Source organism: Enhydra lutris, unplaced genomic scaffold (genome assembly GCF_002288905.1).
Source record: "Enhydra lutris kenyoni isolate GAN:26980312 unplaced genomic scaffold, ASM228890v2 scaffoldscaffold94, whole genome shotgun sequence".
NCBI lineage: Eukaryota > Metazoa > Chordata > Mammalia > Carnivora > Mustelidae > Enhydra > Enhydra lutris.
The window spans coordinates 1,149,052-1,163,648 of record NW_019154178.1 but is presented as its reverse complement, the minus strand read 5'-3'; the positions used below and the strand labels follow the sequence as shown (position 1 = coordinate 1,163,648).

Here is a 14,597-nt window from a genome sequence, read left to right as displayed (position 1 = left end):
GGTCACTCCGCGACCCAGCGGGGCCCGGGCCGGCAAGGGACCCCCCCACCTCCCGCGCCTTCCCGGGCCGGCGCCCTCACCCCCGCCCGGGCGCCCGCGGCTCGCGGGAACGGCCGCCAGGGGGCGCCCGCCCGCCCGCGCGCTCCGCAGCCCGCAGCCCCTCACCCCGTCCCGCAGCCCGCGCCGCGCCAGCCTGGGGGCGGCGTGAGTCAGGGGCCGCCCGGCGGCGGCTCCGGCTCGCACCTGGGCGGGAGGAGGAGAGGAGGCTAGGAGCCACCCGGCCCGCCCTGCCCTCTGGCCCCGGGGAGGGAGCGGCGGGAACAAGACATTCCCTGCCCGGGGACGCGGGAGGGGAGGGCAGGGCCGGGGCGGAGAGCCGAGCGGAGCGGCCCCTCCCGCTGCCCCCAGGGGCGGGCGAGCCACTCAGGCCACCCCGCCCCCTGCTCCTCCAGGACCCCGTGACTCAGCGCTCCGAGCCTGGCGGGGGTGGGGGGTGGGGAGTGGGGGTAGGTGAGGGTGCGGGTGGGGGTGGGGTGCGGGTGGGGGCGCGAGGATGGCTCCTTCCGGCGGGCCCAATCCCCGAGGCTTTCCAGCCTCTACCTCGCTTCCCCCCACCCACCCTTCCTCGCCGCCCCCTTTGCATAATTCTCTGCCGGGGAAAGGGAACAGAAAGCAGGAAGGAGGGGGTCTCAGAAGGGGAGGGAGGGGCGGTCCTTCACCCCCGGACTCCGCCAAACCCCTGGGGGCATGGGGGCGGGGCGAGGCTTTGGTCCCAAGCCCCCCACCCCCTAGAAACCCGCATAGCCGAAGAGGGACCCCACAAATCAGAAATACATTATTGCTTCTACTCCCCAGGAGCGGCCGGGGATAGACAGGGCCCCACCGTTCACAACAAACAGCTGGAAATGGAGACGTACTATCGGGGATCACTCCTTAGGAGTTCACCCCAATCTGGGGAGCCCCCGACCCCAAAGCCTTCTCAGCTTGGAACTGGAATGAGGGCTCTGGGGCGACAGGGGCGGACTGCTGAAGCCAGGGAGGCCAGCGCCCGGACCCCAGCCCTGTCCAGCCCGCGTGCCCCCACTGCTTGGCATGGGCGCCCGGGCCGCGTGCTGCTGGGGACGGCCACCGGCCCTCTTTAAGAGGACTCCATGGTACCTTCAGCCTTAGGCGTCCTGGGTGCCCCCTCCTCCTCCTCATCATCAGGGGGGCCCAGGGTGGAGACCGGGGGCCCAGGCGGGGCTGACTGCTCCCAGAACCGAGCCAGAGAGAGGCGGAAGGTGTTCAAGTGGCCATTGGAGAGGTCGAGGCCCGCGGTGGCCGGGGCAGCGGCGGAGGGGGGCGGGTAGTGCGGGGGCGCGTCGTCCTTGCGGCGCCGCCGGGTGCGCACCTCCAGGCAGTTCTGGCCCTTGAGGTGGCGCTGCAGGTGGTCCTCCTTGGCGAAAGCCTTGTGGCACAGGTGGCACTCGTAGGGCCGGTCCCCCGTGTGCAGGTGCATGTGGTTCTTGAGGTCATAGCTGTGCAGGAAGCGGGCTGGGCAGTGCGGGCAAGAGTAGGGGCGCTCTCCCGTGTGCTTCCGCATGTGGATCTTCAGCTTGTCGTTCCTGGCGGGCAGGGGGAGGGGTGCCGGTCAGGCCCGGGACCACCCCCTCCCGACAGCCCCCCTCCCCACCCCCCCTCCCCGCAGGTGAGCAGCGCCACCACCCCCTCCAGGGCTTCCAACCCCAAAGCTGTCCTGAGCCAAACACACCTCCCTCGGCTTTCTTTCTCCCGGCCTCCCAATCTGGGTGTCTCCAGTGGCTCTAGGGACCTCCACACCCCCAGTATTCTGGGCGGGGACCCCCCTGCTGGGTCTCCAGCCCCCTAGTGCTCACCGGGTGAAGCGGACGCCGCAGACCTCACAGGCAAACGGCTTCTCCCCCGTGTGGGTCCTCATGTGGCGCGGCAGCTTGCCGGCCCCGTGGATGATCTTGTGGCAGACTGGGCACTCCTGTGGCATCTGGGAGCGGCGCTTGCGCACCAGCTTGTCCTGGCCATCCAGGCCTGGGGCCAGAGCGTCCTGGTGCAGCGAACTCAGGTAGGCCATCAGGTCAGGGTCAATGGTGTCCTCGTCCGAGCCCAGCTCCTCTGGGGACAGCGGGGGTCCCCCTCCCTGCGCCATCCCGTAGGCAGAAGGGTACACCAGCTCCTCTTCTTCCTCATCACCCTCATAGGGCTCGTAAGTCAGGGGCCCCTCGGGGGGTGAAGCAGTCCCCGCTGGAGGGCTGTAGCTGTCCCCCAGCCCGCTGCCTGTGCTGCTGCCCACTCTGCCCCCCGCCACCTCCTCCTCCTCATAGGTCGTGGGGTGGGCGGGTACCGTGGGTGCCTCGGGCACTAAGTGGTTTGCCCGGGCCCCCTTGGTCTGCAGGAAAGCTTTCCGGGGCTTGCGGCTGCGGCGGGCCACTGGCCGTGGCGTGGGCTGGGGCGGGGGCGGGAGGGGCCCCTGGGGCGGTCTGTCTTCTCCGTTGGGAACTCCCGAGGAGGCCGAGGCCGTGGCCGTGGCCGTGGCGAAGGCCTCCAGGTACTGGCGGGCCCGCTCGCAGTCGTCCTCGTCGGGGCTGGGGGCCTCCAGCCCACTGCCTTGCAGGATCTCCATGCAGGCCGCGATGACGCACGGGATCTCCAGCAGCCGGGCGGCCTGCAGCACGGCGGGCATGTTGGCGCTGCTGGTGGTCAGCGTGGCCGTGTAGGCGAACTCCAGCAGGGCACCCAGGGCCTCGGGCCCCACGAAGTCCAGTTCGCATACGCCGGCCCCGGCGGCCCCCACCGCTGCGCCACCGCCCCCTGCCCCTGGCACCGCACCGCCGCCCTCAGTGAAGAGCTTCTTGAAGTAGTGGCTGCAGGCGGCCAGCACAGCCCGGTGGGTGCGGTACTCGAGGCCCTGTGTCCGGATGGTGAGGTCGCACAGGTGGCCCAGCTGCCGCTGCTCATTGAGGCAGCTCAGGAGCTCGCTGCTGTGGTCCGGGAATGGGATCCCGATGAGGTCGTCCTCGGGGCTCCCCATCTTGTTCTGCGGGGTGGAGGACAGGGGCAGGTGAAAGGCTCTCGGCCCGCACTTCCTGTGCCGGCAGACTGTCAGCTCGGCTCCCAAGTGCTTCCGACCCAAAGCCTCCCCGGACTGAGAAGCAGTCCTCTCACCGGCAGGGGACCCAAGGCGCAGACAGGGGAAGCGACTTTCCAACTTCTGAGGGGCAGAAGGGCGTTCAGACCCAGGCGGCGGGCCCACAGTCCTGTTCCCAGCTGCCCTGGCCGCCCCACCTGCTTCGCCCGCCTCACTCCCCCTGCCTTTGGAGGGAGCTCTGGGGTCCTGGCCCAGGCTTCATGAAGGACTCGGGGCTCAGTCACCTGAGAAGTGGGGTGACAGCCTCTGATGGCACTAGCGAGGCCAAGGACAGAGCTAAGATTCGCACTGTACCAAGGTCTGCTCCGGGCACTTCCACCCAAGTGACCCCACGAGGGTCCAGGGCTCCACGGAGGCTCTGCAAACTCGCCAGGCAGCTTCCCAGCACCTTCACCTTCACCCTCCTCCTCCTCCCCTCCCCCACCCGCTAAAAGTTCATCTCCCCTTTTAGATTTCGCCGCCCCCCCCCAGGCCAAAAGGGAAACACTGCTCCCAGCATCCCTCCCCCCACATCCTCCCCTCCCCCAGGGGGCCAAGGAGCAGCCACCCTTTGCTGGGGTGTCGAGGCCTGGCTCTGGTGCTTCCTGCCCCGCACAGATAAGCATCATCCCCGCCCCCTCCCCCACTGCCAATAGGCCAAGTTCCAGTTCCACCCCTCCCCACCGCAGCTGCCACGGCACCTCTCCCTCCACACCTCTCCCTCCCCGTCTGTGGCCCTTTGGGAGAGTGGAGAGCGCCAGGCCCAGAGGGTTATCTTCTACCGATGGTGCTCTCCCCTCCAAGGGAGGCACTGCAGCACCCCAGCACCCCAAGGCTGGTGGGGGGACAGGAGGGCGGCAGGTGGGCCTGGCCTGGGAGTGAGGAGCGCTGCCTGAGTCCTGGGTTTGCTGCCAGGTTGCCGAATGACCTTGGGACAGTCCCTTCTGTTGGGCGTGTGTTTCCGGGGCTGTACAAGGAGCGGGTGGGAGCAGAGGTCCCAGGAGCTCACCCTTCGGGCCTGACACTGGGCGGTGGGTCTGAAGCAAGTGGAGATGGGGGGCCTGGAAGGAAAGGGGCTCTGAAGTCTGCTGCCTGAGAGGGAAACCTGCCCTATGGCTCTGAGTTCTTCGACTTTAAACACACCCGTCTCTGAGCCTCCTTCCTAGTCTACTCTACGGGTAATTCCACCCGACCCGAAGGCCTGTGGGGACATCGGCTAAATGAGACCACGTGGGGGGGTGCAATAAACATTCTGGCCTTGGGAGGTAGGAATGAGGCCTCGCCCGGGGCAGATTCCACAAATGGCCTCTCCTGGGAAGGCTTGGGGACAGCTGGGTCTCCCTGCCTCAAATCGCCCCAAAGAGTCAAGTTACTATGAGCTACATGACCTTGGATCAGTCACTTCCTCTCCCCAGGAAGCCGGTTTCCTCCTCTGTAATAGGAAAGGCTGACCGACGTGGCCCCGAGGGCGGGTCCCACTCACCCTGGTCAGTGTCTTCTTTGCTACTCCCAACAGCTGCTCAGCCCCACCGCGGAGGGAAAAGGTTTTTTCGGGGAGCTGGGGGGGGTCAAGAGCCACAGATTTCCCCTTGGGAACACAAGAACCGCATTGTCTCTGCCTGTCACCTTCCCTGTGACGCCAGGACTCCTGCAGGGCACCCTCGGGGAGCAGCACCCACGTGTCTCCCCTCTCCGGTCTAGACACCCAGGTGCCTTCAGCAAGCCCTCTGCTCCCACCTGGCGTTCCCAAGCCACTTCTCTCCCTGGGAGCCACCCCAGCTCGCTTTGCTTCCCTGCCCACACTTCACAACAGCAAGTGGCAAATGGTCCCAGGACTTGGGAACAAGCAAAGGCCGGGTGGGCAGTGGAGGCAGCGGGCACCCTCCTGCGCCCAGGCGGATCCCGTCCCTCCCGAGGGGGATGGGTGGGGCTGTCCTCGCTGTCCATTGGCCTGGAGCTGGGCACCCGCAGGCACGTGGCTGGCCCCAGCCCTCTCCCTCCTTCCCTCCCCACCCCGCCCATTCCTGCCGCTAGGCCCGCCTCCTCGCTCCCACCCCAGGGCCGGTCTCCGCGGCAACTCGGCGTGGCAGGGTGCTGATTGGCTGACCCTGCTGTCAGGTCACGGGCTTAGGCTGCTTCAGTGCTCGCAACTCACACCGGGTGCTTGGGCAAGGGTGGGTGTTTAACCCCTTAGGCCCAAGTCCAGTACCCATGGCCAGGAGGTAGCAGCGAAGGAGGGGAGAGGCAGAGGACACTCGTAGGAAGGGGAGGTGCTCTAAGGTTCTCTAGCTTCTGGGAAACTCCCCCAGCCCTTACCCAGGGCTCTGGCGCCCAGGCCAACTTAGATGCCGCCTAGAACAATGCTGGTGCCAACCAGGCCGAGGGGGCACTCACAGCCTCATCATCTAGGGGGCGGGGCACCAGTGCCAGGATGCCCACCCCACCTTGGGCACCCTTCCCACATCTGCATCCCCAAGGGCCCAGCCCCCTGACGCCCCATAAGGGCGGCCCATCCCCACCCAGCCTGGCATGCCCCCTCTTGCTAAGGCCTTGTGGGCATGGGTGTGTGTGTGTGGTGGGGGGGGGCGGCTGTGCCAGGGAACCAGGCAAGGTCTGTTTGGTTTGTTTGCCTGGTAGGGGGAAGAACTGGGGGCCCCGCCCCATCGCTCCCCCTTTCCCGCCACCCCCCCAGGCTCCCCTCACTGTCAGGCCTGCTAGACCGGCCAGGCAGGTGGGCAGCTCTCTTGAAACTGGGCCCTGAGTCAAGCCTGCCCCATCTTTGGTGGGGGGAAGACTCTGGGTGGGAAAGGCAGGGAGGGGACAAAGGTAGGATCCCCTAAACCCCCAACTCCTCAGTGTCCTGGGGCACCTGCGGGGTGTGTCCTCAGCCAAGATACAAAAGGTGGAGAGCACTGGCCTTGACCGGGAAGGGAAAGGAGCCCGGAAGTCTTTCCAGGTGCTGACCTCTGACAGTGTCCCGGGGGGCACCTGAGCCCTGACACAGGGATGCGGCAGGGATCCGGCCCCCAAGGAGCAGATGAGTGAAGCTGGCCCCCCTTCCCCACACCCTGGGGATTAGGGGAGTGAGGCTTAGTGTGGGGGGCAGTGGGCGGAGCTGGGATTAGCACAGAGAGAACAGGTATGAGGCTGAGACACAGGCACCCAGACACCCCCCACCCAAAAGGCTTCTGCAGGTGCAGCTGCTCAGGGTGAGGGAGGGTGAGGTCAGCTTGTGACATCCCCCTTCCAGGTGATGGGGGCCTGGGGCGCTCCCCAGCGCCCACCCCCCATTTTGGCTAGCCACCCCCCCACTTCTTTCTCCTTTCTGCCTCCCGCCCCAACTCCAGCCTCAGGTTCTCTTCCTGTTTTTTTGGAGCTCGGTTTGCACGCAGCAGCGGGCTTCGGACAGTGGCCGGACCAGGGAGGTAGGGAAGTGGGACAGCCGGTCCAAAGTCCTCAGGGACCCAGGAATCCTGGCTCCCCAGCTCTCCTCCTCTTTCCAGGGCCTCTGGAGCCCAGGGGCTGGAGCCACCTGGACTGCCCAGTCGGGAAGGCGGGATCAGGGGCTGAGGGAGTTCCCTGAAGGACGGTACGGGCCTGGAAGGTAAAGCCCCGGGCCCAGGGATGCCCTGGCGCCTACAGAGCCCATGGGTCCACACCCCAGCCCCTCAGAGCAAGTGCGTGCCCTGCCCATCCCCCACATGCTGCTTCCCCCCTCCTAACCTCACCACCCCCAGCACTCACACTTCCTGGGGGCCAGGCGGGGAAGGGAGACCGCAAGCCACGAAGGGGGAAGGAGGCCAGGGGAGTTGGCTGCTTCCCGGTGCCGTGGGGGTTAAGCCTCTCCTCCCTCAAAATCCCCAATTCTTGGTGCTCCCTGAAACGAGAGAGGTCTCAGTGCCCCTCCACATTTCTTTCCCTGACACCCGCTCTAGCCCATGGCCCCCGCCCTGCAGGCCACACTGGGGGGTGTGAGGGACGATGGCAGAGGAGGGAAGGGGGGCAATTCCCTTCCCCAGCCTTCCTCCTTCACCTTTGGGGACCCCTGCCCCATGCCTGGGGCCCCCATCCTTGGCCTCCCCTTCCAGTCCCCTTGCTGACCAGCCCACCCTGTGCCTGCTCCGCCACGCATCCTTGCTGTCCCTCCTTCAGCCCTGGCCAGCCTCCCGCCTCCTCGCCCTTGGCCCCCAGGAGCCGCCCTGCCCGCTCCTTCCTTTACCCTCAGGTCTCCACTCCAGCCTCTCCCTCGTCCTCCATCCCACCCTGCTCCGAGCATCTGCTCTCTTCTGCCCAGGCTGGCCGATAGAGAGAGGGCCCTGGGGAATCGAGTCACGGAGCCAGGCCTGCCTTCCAAGGCCTGGTCTTGCCATAGGATGGCCGCACTCAGGGGATCCATGCCACCCTTCTAGAAGAAGCACAGGACCGAAATTTGGGGGCCAGCTGGGGAGGATGGTGGCGGTGCGGGGGGGGGGGCTGGTGCGGAGAGAGCGGATGTGGGGTGGGGTGGGGGGGACAACCTAGGCCTCTCTGCCCGTCGGAATTTCCAGCCCTGGAACTGCTGGGCTTTCCCCGGAGGGTACCCACCCTGGGCCAGGCGACGGTACCAGGACAGACCCCCACCGTCAGGGCTCTAAGTGGGACCTGCCTAGGCAATGCCCTCTCCCCTCAGGGCCGGAGGAGCCGGCATAAGGTGCCAGGGTCTGCCCGGTGCCCACCCCCTCCCCCCAGCCGAGCGTCTCAGGCTGGGTAACCGAGCCGCCTGGTAACCCCACACCCGCCAAGCCGCAGGCAGAAACCTGAGCCCCCCAGCCCCAGAGGACACCCCAGCCCGATCCCCGGAGCCCGGCTCCCTGCCAGCCTGTCCAGCCTCCTGTCCTGGCCCAGCAGTCCTTGGGCTCCTGTAGGCCCCTTCTGCTTCTCAGTCCTCCTGGGGCCCCTGGGGCCCAAGTGCTCCTCACACCCTCAGCTCCCTCCACCTTCCCAGGGAAGTTTGGACACCCTCTTCCTAGCCTGTTTTCAGTCCCTCTCTGACCCTTGGCCAATTCTAGGCCTCCAAGCCGCCCCTGGGGCCTGATCTCCCCAGCCGGAGCAGGGCCTACTCACCTGAGCGCTGAGGGGCCTTGCCGGCAACTCCTCTTGGCCCCTGGGGGAGCAGGTTGGAGGGGTGGGGGAGGGCCTGGCTGGGGGGGGGGGGGTGGGGTGGCTGTTCCCCGCTCCAGCTCCCTCCTTCAAAGGGGCCGCCCACGACCTGGCCCAGCCCCTCCCCCCTAGAGCCTTAACCCTCTGGGTGCTGTCCCCCCTCCCTCCAAGCTGGGGGGAGGGGTTACCAGAGCGCTGGCAGCGTGGGAGAGGGCCTGAAGTCTCTGCCTGTGGTGCCCAAAGCCCCGGCGGTACCCACCCCCGCTCGGCCTTACTCAGTCCTGAAAGGGGAAAAAGGTGAGTGTAGGCACGGTAGGAGCTGGGACAGTCCAGGAGGACAGAGGTGAGGAGGAGCCACGGGAGAGGCTGCTGGAGGTGGGACTGGGAGAAGGAAGAAGGGAGGGGAGGGGACAGGAGGCAGCAGTGGCCAGAAGAGGGAGGAGGGGAACCCTGGACGGACAGTGCCAGGGCTGACAGGTGCCCAGGTCCCGGCCCCTCAGGGCATGTGGCACCGAGGAGGGCCACAGGGAAGCCCTCCGGTCCCCAGTGGGCCCCTGAGACCCCTAGGAGCTGACCGAATTCTCCCCACCCTGTCCTGGGCTGGGGCCCTCGGAGGCTGGGCAAGGCAGCACCCCGCCCTCCCCATGCCTCACCCCAAACCCACTCACATACCACAGTTCCTTGCCCGGGCGCCAGCCCCTGCCAACCAGGCTAGGGGGCAGCCCATGTGCCAGCCCCCAGTGGCCAGGGGGCTCCGGGGACAGAGCTGGCCTGAGGGGGGTGGACAGATGGGGGGAGCTGTGGGCACCGAAAGAGGAAGGAGCCAGGAGGGGGCATCTGCTGGGAAGCGCCTAGCCCCACCCCTTGCGCAAGCCTCCGCCACCCTGGCCGGTTGGGTGGGACCCGCCTGGGCCCGAGGGGCAGCTCAGGAAGGCTCTGAGCCCGGAGATGGGTGGGCCACACAGTTCCACCGAAACAACTCCTAGGGTCCCTTATTCCTGGAGCAAGGGGTGCCCTCATGTTCCCCAGACATGAGGCCCATCCAAGTCCTCCTGGGTTGGTGAGGACCACTGGAATGCCCCCGAAACATCCCCTCCCCTTTCCCCCCAACAGCTGCTGGCTCAACGCCGCTGGCCTGCTGCCCCTCACCAGCTCCCAGCCCGGTTGGCACCTACCCACCAGGATGCTGGCAGTCCTGCCCTCTTCTCCCTCCTGCCCCCTGCTCCCAGCGCCCCATGCCAACTGTGGGCCTGGGGTGGGGGAGGGCCACCCCTGAGCCTTGGTGCCAGCCGGACGGGTCTAGTCCCCAGGTCCGACAGATAAGGCCCAAGACCCTGTTCTCCAGCCATCGCCTCTAGAGGCCCGGTGCAAGTCAGGGCCTACTCGAGGCCCCCAGCAGCCTGTGGATGGCCCCGTGAGCACTTACTGAAAGCTCCGTCCCTCAAGGTGGGTGCCAGCCTCCCAGCGTTCCCTCTGCCTAAGCATCTGCTTGGGCACCAAAGTCCCCGCAACTCCTGAGAGCCCTGGTGCCCCCAGCCGGCAAGGGAGTGGGGTGGGGCTGCTCTCTGCCCTTTGATCCCCATAAAGGCAGGGAACCAGCCTGGAGGGCAGGGGGCAGGGAAGGGGTTCATGGGGCCCCTCAGTGTTATCCCTGCCAGGGGCAGCAGCCAGGGTGGGGCATCTCTTGGGTGGGGTGCGAAGGTAAGAATGGCAGCATGTCCCAGCAGAGGAGGGAGGTTAGTCGTGGGTACGTGGTGTTACGTGGGCACAGGACGGCGAGAACAGGGTGGAGCGGGGTGGGTGGGATGCAGAGAGCACCCATGTCCCAATTCACCCCAGTTCTGGCTTTTACTCCCATCTAGCAACCCTTCCAGAATGCACCAAATTGAGAGCGTGAGGACTACAACTCCCAGGATGCACCACAGTTACTCTGCATGTACCTTGGGAGTTGTAGTTCCGAAGAGAAGTCCTGCATTCTCCTCCCCAGAGCCTTGCTGACCAGGTGAGGAGGGCAGAGCTGGGGATCTGGCCAGAAATCTCCTTTTTAGAAGAGGTAAAAGGCTAGGAGATCCGTGGTGGAGGGGAAGAGGACCCCTTCTCCCAGGCAAAGGGGAGGAAAGGAGGAAGGAAGGAGGAGAGGATGTCTGTTGAAAGGGGCATATGGGTGGGGAGGAGTTGGGGGGGGAGGATGGAAACAGGAAGGAAACCGAAGCCAGAGACATGAGGTCGAACGCAGAGGCCTGGTAGCGCCTCGCTCCGAAGCCTGGCAGGGACTGGGATGGCATAAGAGGAATTAGGGATACCAACTGGTAGCAAACTGGTGTGTTCGTGGGGGGCTCACTGGGTCCATCTGCCCGCCACAAGCCCTCTTTTGCCTGGGGCACCCCCACCCCTGGATCCCACACAGGTGTTTGCTCGCTGCGGAACTCTGAAGGCTGACTTGATTCTAGGATGCTCGCAGGCAGGGGAAGAGGCTGGGGGAGTCAGGGCCAGGTCCGATGCAGAGTTCGGGGGAAGGAGCTAGGTGTGGGGTTAGGCCCAGGTGTGAGTCCAAGGAATCATGCTGGCAAATGAGGGTGCGACCTTCCATGGCAGCTGGGGGGCCTCAGTGCAGAGGGGCCTACGTTACCGAGGCCACAGCCTCCCACCCACCTCAACTACAGGGTGCAGTGGAGAGGGCAGCCCTCTTCGGTCTCCCCGTGGAATTTGCTAAAGGTAGCTATCCCTCTGGGCCAGGCAGCCTGTGAACATCAGAGGCGGCAATGCAAGGGGCCAGATGGCGGCTGGGTGCCTTTCCTTAGTGGGGGTGGAGGTCACAAGTGGGGAGAGGCTCTGTTTCGAGGCCACTTTCCCCGGGTTCCCCAAGGCTCTGAGACACATTCTTACAGGCCCCAGCTAAGATTCTTGCCAAGACCTGAGTGTTGCTGGTTGGGTGGGGGTGGGGGGCCTTCCTTGCCCCTCCAAAGCCCCTGATAGTGGACTACAGTAGCTCTAACCCCTTCCCCCCAGTCCCCCAGGCCCGTCTTGGCGCTTGGCCGCCTGTGTGTTGGCAGGACTGGGGGTGGGGGGGTAGCAAGGCAACTTCAAACTGTCCGGGCAAAACGTCAAGTTTACTCACGAGTTTACTCAGCAGAAGGAGGGGGGAAGAGGCTAGAGCGGGCACACCCCATGCCAGGGTCCTATCCGTCTCCTGTCCCCACCTTCCTCCCCCCACTCTCCTCTTCAGCCCTAGGCCAAAACAGCCACAGGCCCCAAGGCCTGGTGGCAGGGCAGTCTCAACTCTCAGAAGGTCACAGAACCAAGCAGGCCAGAGGCAGGAAGCCCCGAAGCAGGTCTGGAGGCCCCTATTAGAGGGCAGTGCCCTGCCTGGAGCCCATTTACTACCCATCGTAGGGCCTTGGCTTTGGACCAGAACTGGTCTCTCAGCCACCAAGAAGGGGGCAGTACCAGGCCAGGCTTCCTCCATGTGAGCAGTCCCCTGGGCAGTGACTTCTGACCCCAAATGACGGGTCCCAGGCAGTGCCTCAGGCAGCATGGTGCCACCTGGGAGGCTGTAGGAGCAGGGGCTGGCCCTCTCGGCCTCGGCCTGGAATGGGGGGCCAGCACCCTATCTGACCTACTTCCCCTTCCTCCCCACCCGCTTTCATTCTCTGCTTCTCTCCCCCAGCCTTCACCGTCCCCACGGAGGCGCGTCCCCACGGAGGCGCGTCCCCACCGAGGCGCTCCGCCCCCCATGCGCGCTGGGCCCCTCCCCCACCCTTCCCCAGGGTGCCAAGCGCAAGCACACAAAGGGCCGATGGTGCATTGTTAGCCCAGCCCCGCTGCCCACCGCGCCCTCCCGGGGCGGGCACTAGGCCAAGGAGGAGCTGGGGGCCCTGGGTGCCAGGGGGCACCGCGGGGAAGGGGGACGAGGTCAACACCTGTCTCCCGGACACTGGGTCCATATCTGCCAGAGCTGTGTGGTGATGAGAGGGCCCCAATGGAGCAGGCCTCTGTCCCTGACACCTGAGCCTGGTGGGCACTGCCTTCCTCCTTCCCCAGAGCCCCTTTCGGGTGACAGTGACCCCTTTCTGACCCCTGTGCTGAGGCTGGGGGGTGTGGTACCCGAGGGAGGGGACAGTGTCTGGGGGTGCCAGCAGACTGCTCCGTGCCCGCAGCAACCATGGCACGGAGGCTCGCTGGGGGGCAAGGGCCCCGGGGGCCGCGGCAGGAGACAGTGACAGAGATTTCTTCATGTTTCATCAGCTGCTCCAGGGGGAGCCCCTGCCCTTCTCCCCAGTCACCACTGACGACCAGGAACAGTAACTGCCACCCAAACTCAGTCACAAATACATCCCTCTCCGGGCCTGCACAACGCTCCTTGTACCCGCTCTCCCCCCCCAGCCTGATGCCCACTCCATGCCAGCTCGGCCAGCAGTGCCAGGCAGGTACAGGGGTGACCAAACCAGTTGGTGTGTGTCTGGGGGGGGGGAGCAGGAGGCAACCCCACAGTCCTCCAGGCCTCCCCCGCACACACTATACCCGGGGAGCAGAGTCCCCATCCTGGTTTAACCCCTCACCGCTCAGTCTGGCTCCCCCAGCCCCCAGGAGCTGCCTCCCTTCTCAGGAATAAGCTGGGGGCAGGGGAACCGCTGCGCTGACTCACTCCCATTCCCAGCTGCAGCTGGGGGTCTGCAGGGCGTTCAGACGGGGGTCAGTTCAAGAACGCCCTCCACCTGGCCCGGAAGCCGGGACAGCCTGCTGGTCTCCCCCTCTCCTCAGCACCCACTTCCGGTGTCCCAAACTAGGTCAGCGGCGCTCGTTTCCTGTGGGTCAGCTAGCACCCGCGCCTCTGCCCCTCCCCTGCTCCGGACCCAGGCTCCCCGCCCCCCCCCGAGGGCGCCCCGAGGTCTCACCACGTCTCAGCCGCCCTTTGATACGTGGGGGTTGTGCGGGGCGGGGGGGCAGGGGACCCGCCCTCTCTCCAAACACCAGCAGGGCCGGGGCGCCTGGGCAGGCACGTGTCCGGGCACAACCCGCTGCCCACGCCGCCCCCCCCCCCCCCCTTCCCCCCCCCCCCGCTGTGGCCGGGACACGTCGCTCTCTTCCTCGGGGTGGGGTGGGAGGAGAGAGCGAAAGCTGGGAGTGGAAAGCGGCGCCCCCCACCCTTTTGAATGGCAGCCCTCTGCCAGCGGCGCTCCCAGTGGCTTCCACGACTACACAGTAGCGACCCCCACTCTGTGGAGGGGCAGGTGCGCGGGCGCGGGCGGGGGAGACGCGTGGGGGTAGAACTCCTCCCGGTCATCCACCCCCGCTCTCGGGTTCTGGGGGCACGAGCCGGCCCGGGGAGGGTGGCGACGGGACCGGCGCCCGAAGGAAGGGAGTGGGGCGGAGGGGTCGATCTGTGTCGCTCGGAGGTCGCCGCCGAGCCCCACTACTGGAGACGGAGCGCGGCTCCGGAGGCGCAGGAAACCGAATAGTCCAGCCGGTAACTTTCCCCCCAGCCGCGGCTCCTCCTGCGCTCCCCCCGCCCCCAGTGCCACTGGCCCGGGTCCAGCCCACCGCGCCAGGGGGCGCGGGGGGGGGGGGCCCCGCTTGTCCTAGTTAGAGTCCGTCAGCGTTTCCATTCCCTCAGCGCGGGCGGGTCGGGGGTCTCCCCGCAAGTCACGGCGGAGGCCGGGGCAGCGCTCGGCGCCGCCTCACCCCCTCTCCATCCCGAGGCCGCGGGGCTGTCTGATCCCAGAAGTGCAGAGAAAGTTTCTGGGGACCCTCCGCCCACCTTTCCTCGCGATTAAAATCCGTTCCAGAGACCCGGGGTGCCGGGAAGGCACGGGGAAGGGGAGTGGTGGGAGTCTGGTCAGCGTGCGTGTGTGTGTGCTTGGGGGGGTCCCACTTACAGGACAGACGAAGGACACTGCAGTAGTCTCGCGTCTGGGGGACCCCGAGCCGGAGACAAAAGTAGGGTACACTCACCTCTCCGCCTTTGGGTCCGCGGGCCGGAACTGCAGAAGCACAGGGTGTGGAGAGAAGCGCGTCCCCCGCCGGGCCCGGGGGCTTGGGGCCCTGCTCCGGTCCTGGTCAGAAGGCCGCGGTCAGTCGCTCGCCGCTCTCTGCTGGGGGGCTCCTCCTCCGCAGCCCTCGGCCTCCTCCTGCCGCCCGCCCCCCCCTCGGCCGCCGTGAACCGTACATTCACCTGGCTCCCACCGCCCCCCCCACAGGGCCCGCCTCACCTGTCCTGCTGTCTCACCTGTCCTCCCGCTGGCTTTCCCCCCATCCCTCCCCTCCCTCCCCCCGCCCCCTGCCACCCCCCAAACTCCCCCCCCAATCCTTAGCAACACCC

At 66.7% G+C, this 14,597-nt stretch overlaps 1 protein-coding gene across 2 annotated transcripts; it reads right to left on the bottom strand.

Annotated features, from left to right (window-relative positions):
* Nucleotides 1–548: 548 nt before the first annotated feature.
* Nucleotides 549–14,444, bottom strand: LOC111138996 (zinc finger and BTB domain containing 7B). Of its 2 annotated transcripts, none has more exons than XM_022491068.1 (3): nucleotides 14,231–14,444; nucleotides 1,875–3,049; nucleotides 549–1,604 (listed from the first exon to the last, which is right to left on the bottom strand). In XM_022491068.1, the coding sequence occupies exons 2-3, from the start codon at nucleotides 3,041–3,043 to the stop codon at nucleotides 1,139–1,141; spliced, it is 1,635 nt and encodes a 544-aa protein (XP_022346776.1). In that variant the 5' UTR covers nucleotides 3,044–3,049; nucleotides 14,231–14,444; the 3' UTR covers nucleotides 549–1,138. The 2 variants fall into 2 exon arrangements, with proteins under 2 accessions (XP_022346776.1, XP_022346777.1); XM_022491069.1 differs by lacking the exon at nucleotides 14,231–14,444 and adding an exon at nucleotides 8,243–8,286.
* Between the last annotated feature and the right edge of the window lie 153 nt (nucleotides 14,445–14,597).